Consider the following 7,735-nt stretch of genomic DNA (forward strand, 5'->3'; position numbering starts at 1 on the left):
ACCCACAGTGAGGACTGATAATAGCACCTTGACCCCAGGCTGAAGGATGGGTTCTCAACAGAGGATACAAATGTGGATTCAAAGGACAGAGGAGGACTGTGTGGGTGGAGGGGATGGGGTGAGGACTTTAATGAGTGAGGGAGGGAAGGAGAGAGAGTTCTGGAGGCTGAAGTGATGGTGAAGTGTTGCTATGAGATGGAAATAAGCGGTTGAGGACAGTGATGTGTTGTGACACCCCGCCTGTAAACATCTGAAGGTCCGTCACATAGCTCCGCACATGTTTCGGGCTTCTTCTGCAGTTCAACTGCTTGGTAATGTTCTCCCTGGACTTAATAACAGACATTTAAAAGGCTACCAAATCTAGAGCGTCTTTTTCTATACCGAGTGTTTAATTTTGGTTGAGACGCGCGTGTGATGTTCAAGGACACTCCTGCGACTCCGCGGTCCTCACGTGACGCTGCGCGCGACGACACCGACCAGCCTCGCGCTGCACCTCTCCAAACGTCGGGCTGTTTTCACGCACGCTCTTACATGCACCCTGCGTCGGAAAAGTAAAGATTTTTTTTCCTGCGGCATGTCAAATTTCACGGGTAACTTTACCAACAAGTTCGCGCAGCCGCCGTGGCGCGTGGCGCTGTGGTCGCTGGCGTACAGTTTGGTGCTGGTGGTGGCGGTTCTGGGGAACCTGGTGGTGATATGGATCATACTGGCGCACAAAAGGATGCGCACGGTCACAAATTACTTCTTGTTGAACTTAGCCGTGTCCGACGTGTCCATGGCGGTGTTTAACACGCTCATCAATTTCGTGTACGCCGCGCACGGTGAGTGGTACTTCGGCGACGCGTACTGCAAGTTCCACAACTTTCTCCCGGTGGCCGCGGTGTTCGCCAGCATCTACTCCATGAGCGCCATCGCCGTGGACCGGTAAGCGCTCACGGACACCGTCGCTCGGTCGTGTGAGGATGTTTGTTTCCTATGGGTTAGATTTTTGTTTATTTTGAAAAAGATGACTGTGAGTATCTCTCTCTCTCTCTCTCTCTCTCTCTCTCTCTCTGTGTTAAAGTATGGTAATATCCTTTGGAAAATCCCCATCAAGATTTTGTTAGAACCTTTATTACATTATTTTTCCATGCTGTATTGAATCTTACTAAGAAGTTTGCAAATCTCATTGATTATAAGATGATTTAACATATATTTATTATTATTTCTAAACAGAATTTTGAATGGATACTTTTATATGTAAATGATTATTTTAATAATATATTTACATCATTTAATGGGTTGAGCAAACACTGCAGTGTTGTCAGGTAGATTAACATGCAGGCTGACATGTTAGTTTGTTCATATAGGTGAATTTACCACAATCAAAAACCTTTAAAACAATAAACATCGTAGAGTTTATGTACAATATTATAAAACTCCTTTGACATTTGCTTTGGGCATAGTGTGTTTGTGGTACAACTCAATTGTAACTTCATCTGATGTACGCAACATTAACAGAAGAAAATAACCACATGCGTTGAGAGTGTAAAATGTTGGACGTAATTTAACTTGCATTGTGGAATTTCCTTGAACCAACTGACGTTCAAATGCAGCCGTCCTGGAGATACTGGATTCACTGTACACGTACACACACACACACACACACACACACATATATACACACGCACACACTCACACGCATGCACACACTCACACACACACACACACACTGCTGTTATTGAATGTGCCAGGTGTGGTTGTGTGTGGGAGCGTAATCAGACCACACTGAAGGAATCATGACCCTGTATAATCAGACTGTAGAAGACACCTTTGGGTGTCTTTAGTTTTTCACACGTATTATCTCAGAGATTTTGATATTTGGCTTCCACATTTTATTAGATCAACACAACACACATCGTACATAATACGGACTGGTTACTTATCCAGAGACAGAGAACCATCTTTACACAAGAGTCAGTTCCTGGGTCAGTTCCTGGGTGGCTGTTCATCTGAGGAGAGCAAACGCAGACAGACTGAAACATCTGCCGAGGGGGGAGCCAGTTATGAAGTGAAGACCAGCAGGACACAGCTGGACAGAGTCACGGAGAGGGGCAGATTACCCACAGTCCTGTGTGTAGTTCTCAAGCTAGTTCCATCTTGGTGCGGGTTGTCTCTGAATCAGCCATGCAGCTCTACGTTTTGATAGATGCCTGTTTTCATTCATACTATAACATAGCTATTAGAACCACACTGGACTTGTGAAGTGATTATCATGACCACACTGGAATAGTCAGATGGTTAGATTAACCGTTCTGATGATGTAAGGTGGTTGTGGCCATAAAGTTTTTATATCAGATGTACATGTACAAGTGAGGGAGGTTCAGAACTGTCTACAGCTTTAGAATGATCCCAGAGGACGGAGAAGTTGGACGGTGTTTAGATAAACACCGTCAGTGGAGCTTGGATCGGGTCTGCGTTGCCATGGCAGTGAACGTGCACCACCTGTTATGCAGTGTCTCCCGTGACTCAGTGTTCTGGAGAACAGGTGGAGGCTCTGGACTCCACCGCCTACAGCTCCATCATGTCTGACCAGTGAGGAAATAACGTGTTCCCTACTGGACCAAACGTGTTAACGTGTCCCTTATTGGACCAAACGTGTGAATGTGTCCCCTATTTGACTAAACATGTTAATGTGTCCCCTACTGGACCAAACGTGTTAACGTGTCCCCTACTGGACCAAACGTGTGAATGTGTCCCCTATTTGACTAAACATGTTAATGTGTCCCCTATTTGACTAAACATGTTAATGTGTCCCCTACTGGACCAAACGTGTGAATGTGTCCCCTATTTGACTAAACGTGTGAATGTGTCCCCTATTTGACTAAACGTGTGAATGTGTCCCCTATTGGACCAAATGTGTTAATGTGTCCCCTATTGGACCAAATGTGTTAATGTGTCCCCTACTGGACCAAACGTGTTAACGTGTCCCCTACTGGACCAAACGTGTTAACGTGTCCCCTACTGGACCAAACGTGTTAACGTGTCCCCTATTTGACTAAACGTGTTAACGTGTCCCCTATTTGACTAAACGTGTTAACGTGTCCCCTATTGGACCAAACGTGTGAATGTGTCCCCTATTTGACTAAACGTGTTAACGTGTCCCCTACTGGACCAAACGTGTGAATGTGTGCCCTATTTGACTAAACGTGTTAACGTGTCCCCTATTGGACCAAAAGTGTTAACGTGTCCCCTATTGGACCAAACGTGTTAACGTGTCCCCTATTTGACAACGTGTTAATGTGTCCCCTATTGGACCAAACGTGTTAACGTGTCCCCTATTTGACCAAACGTGTTAACGTGTCCCTTATGCGGTATCTGTTGTCTCACCTGAACATTTTCAAATGCAGTGCACATATATATCCCCATTGGCAACTGAAGTAATATTACCTTCAGCTGACTGAAATGAGCTAGAATCATTTTAAACACCGCTTCAAAACTGGTCAAAGCACATTTAAACACAACAGTGAGTCAGACGTCAAATCTGCACGTCTGACGTGACTAGCAGTGACGTTTAGATGTGTGTTCACACTCGTCAGAAGTGTGTGGGCTGCCAGTGGGCACTCTGCCACAATCAGCTTGTTTGATCTTGATTCTACTGTTGCATCATTACTTCTGCTGATGTCATTTCCTCTTTCTTCAGGTATATGGCCATCATACACCCACTGAAACCTCGTTTCTCAGCAACCATTACCAAGGTGGTCATTGGATGTGTGTGGGGTGCAGCGGTTGTTCTGGCCTTCCCTTTGTGTTTCTACTCGACAACGAAGGCTGTGCCTTTGAGGACACTGTGTCACGTAGCCTGGCCCCACAGCGCCGAAGATGCCTTCATGTTCGAGACTCCTCCTTCTCATTAACATGTTAATCACTCACCCAATCACACTCGTTCTCTCATGCTATCAGACTCATTTCAGTTACACATTCATCTTATCAGATTATTCTAGAATGCTCATGTCAGATTTATTCTTGTTATTCGGAAGTATGCAAAGATTTGTCAGTCTGGTGAGATTTGTCATTTATCACTGTATTCGGTTGATTAAAAAAATATATATCAACTTCATATTTGGAGCTGAATGATAGGAGGAAAAGCTAGATTATATGTCAAGAAATTTATTTAATTTAAAAATGTAAAAAGACAGTGACACTTAAGATAATGCACTATCTAAGATAATGCATAATTATTTTTCATCATGCCATTGTATAATATTATGTATTCCAGAATCAATACATATTGCATCTTCTTTTTAAATATCTTTTGGTTTTCTGTCTATAACTAAGTCTTTTTGCCATTTGTTGCTTAAAACAGCTTTGTTTCTTAACACTTGTTCCTTATATATTAATTATTTTATTATGTTTATTAATGTTTTATTGTCTTTATTAATTTTTACCACTCATCTTCCACTGTTTGTGCTTTAGGTACCATATCGTCGTCGCCTTTTTAGTGTATCTGCTGCCCCTAGTGGTGATGGGTATCACCTACACTATAGTGGGATTTACACTGTGGGGGGGTGGCATTCCGGGACATTCCTCAGAGAACTACCTGGAACAACTGCAAGCCAAACGCAAGGTACTGCGTGTTCTCTGTAAAGCTGTGATTGCCTGTGTTTTTACTGTAAAGCTCTGACTGGCTGTATGTTGACTGTAAAGATGTGATTTGCTGTATGTTTACTGTAAAGATGTGATTGATAGCAGTCAATCCACAAAGAAAGTCCTACACATTATTTTGCTCTTCAGTGCTAACGGTTAATTGGTTGTTTGATTACTGCTCAGGGAGTTTCTCTCCTTTCTGCTGCTCATGCAGTATTTGCGTAAAATACTGTTAATGCTGTGATATGAAATTATTTGAAAACATCGTAACACCTGTGGTGAACAGGTTGGACATGAAGCTTCTACCTTGTTTTTAGCTTAATCTCTTCTCGCTAACTGTGTAGCTTAATTGGCTGGTTGTTTTTTCGTTAACTGCCTCCTTTTTGGTTCTAGCATTTTCATGGAGAAAAATGAGTTAAACCAATAGCGTAGACCGACCTAGACCGACCTAGACCGACCACAGCGAGGGGTGTCACTGTTTTTCTTGATTCCCTTTTTACTGTTCTACAGTAGCAAAGCAGGCATTTCTGAGTCCTTTGTTTTCTTAAGCTCAAATTTACCTCTTGTGAGTATCAGACGTCTGCATAACTTCACTCAGATCCTTCAAAGTTGCAGATGTTCTGGAACTGGGCTGGTTACCCACAATGCCACAATTACCCACAATGCCCAACCCACCACGAGGCATGAGACTGGAGGTACACTCTGCACTGATAACAGGGTGTGTGGTCGAAGGTAGTGGTGGTGGCCGGGTATAGGTGGTGAAGATGATGGTGGTGTTGGTGGTTGTAGGTGATGAAGATGATGGTGGTGTTGGTGGGTGGAGGTGATGAAGATGATGTTGTGTCTGGTGGTTGTAGGTGGTGAAGATGATGGTGATGTTGGTGGTTGTAGGTGATGAAGATGATGGTGGTTGTAGGTGATGAAGATGATGGTGGTGTTGGTGGGTAGAGGTGATGAAGATGATGTTGTGTCTGGTGGTTGTAGGTGGTGAAGATGATGGTGGTGGTGGTGTTGACCTTCGCACTGTGCTGGTTACCATACCATGTCTACTTCATTGTGACGGGCCTGGACAGGAGTCTCATGAAGTGGAAGTCCATCCAGCAGGTCTATCTATCAGTGCTGTGGCTGGCTATGAGCTCCACCATGTACAACCCCATTATCTACTGCTGCCTGAACAGCAGGTAACACACTCACGCACTTAACATATACCCACACTTAATACACACACACTTAACATATACACACAACACACACACTTAACATATACCCACACTTAATACACACACACCTAACATATACACACACTTAACATATACCCACACTTAATACACACACACACTTAACATATACACACAACACACACACTTAACATATACCCACACTTAATACACACACACTTAACATATACACACAACACACACACTTAACATATACCCACACTTAATACACACACACCTAACATATACACACACTTAATACACACACACTTAACATATATACACAACACACACACTTAATATATACCCACACTTAATACACACACACCTAACATATACACACACTTAACATATACCCACACTTAATACACACACACTTAACATATACACACAACACACACACTTAACATATACCCACACTTAATACACACACACTTAACATATACACACAACACACACACTTAACATATACCCACACTTAATACACACACACCTAACATATACACACACTTAATACACACACACTTAACATATATACACAACACACACACTTAATATATACCCACACTTAATACACACACACCTAACATATACACACACTTAACATATACCCACACTTAATACACACACACTTAACATATACACACAACACACACACTTAATATATACCCACACTTAATACACACACACCTAACATATACACACATTTAACATATACCCACACTTAATACACACACACTTAACATATACACACAACACACACACTTAATATATACCCACACTTAATACACACACACCTAACATATACCCACACTTAACATATATCCACACTTAATACACACACACTTAACATATACACACAACACACACACTTAATATATACCCACACTTAATACACACACACTTTCAATATGGAAACACTCAACAAATTGTTATTATGCCTGGGATGTTATTGTGGTATTTATGTCGTTCCTTCCGTTATCTAAATATCAAACCAATAAAAAGACAATATACTTAATTTATTACATACATTTTGAAAAGAAAATAAACACACATGCACACATAAATACCTAAACACATTAAAAACAAACAGAGAGCCTTACTTACACTAGTAGTTTGGATATACTGTATGAGTGTAGTACTGTAAGTCTGTGTATCATCTTGTTAGCTCTGCCAGATTCTTCATTTCAGGCTAATAGACTGTTGGCCATTATAGCAGGGTTATGAAAGTGCATTTCTTTAATTTACTCATTATTATGATACATTTGAAGTTCCCAGAGAAAGTATTCATATGCTGTGCTGTAACATTTCTGGCTTTTCCAGGGTGTGATGTAACAATAACATGCTGAGGTCCCATGTTGTGATGTAACAAAGGCATGTTGAGGTCCCATGTTGTGATGTAACAAAGGCATGCTGAGGTCCCATGTTGTGATGTAACAATGGCATGTTGAGGTTCCATGTTGTGATGTAACAATGGCATGCTGGTGTTCCATGGTAGCTGTTTTGGTTCTATCTGACAGGTTCCGGGCAGGATTTAAGCGAGCATTCCGCTGGTGCCCTTGTGTTCACCTGTCGGACTTGGATGAACTGGAGCTGAAGACGACCCGCTTCCACCCAACCAGGCAGAGCAGCCTGTACACCGTAACCCGGCTGGACTCGTGTGCTGACTCACACACACTAGCTTCACGCCGTAAAAGCTCCTCCACCAGTCGCCATGGCAGCTTCGTCAGCCAATCACACCACGTCACCCGAAGCTCACTGAATGGTAGCATCCAATGTAACCCTGGAAACAACCCTGTTATCTAGTCAAACATTATAACACATAGTGAAGGGTATATATATTGAGAACCAGCTCACTCCTAAACCTCACCACTCACTGTAGGGTCATCCTC

At 42.4% G+C, this 7,735-nt stretch overlaps 1 protein-coding gene across 1 annotated transcript; it reads left to right on the top strand.

Annotated features, from left to right (window-relative positions):
• The first annotated feature begins 434 nt into the window (after window positions 1–434).
• On the top strand, window positions 435–7,735 carry LOC143497361 (neuromedin-K receptor-like). Its single transcript, XM_076993269.1, has 5 exons — window positions 435–924; window positions 3,683–3,871; window positions 4,456–4,606; window positions 5,611–5,807; window positions 7,364–7,735. Exons 1-5 carry the CDS (start codon window positions 575–577, stop codon window positions 7,647–7,649), a joined length of 1,173 nt encoding a protein of 390 aa, XP_076849384.1. The 5' UTR covers window positions 435–574; the 3' UTR covers window positions 7,650–7,735.

The sequence above is a fragment of the Brachyhypopomus gauderio genome, unplaced genomic scaffold (assembly GCF_052324685.1).
Source record: "Brachyhypopomus gauderio isolate BG-103 unplaced genomic scaffold, BGAUD_0.2 sc107, whole genome shotgun sequence".
Taxonomy (NCBI): domain Eukaryota; kingdom Metazoa; phylum Chordata; class Actinopteri; order Gymnotiformes; family Hypopomidae; genus Brachyhypopomus; species Brachyhypopomus gauderio.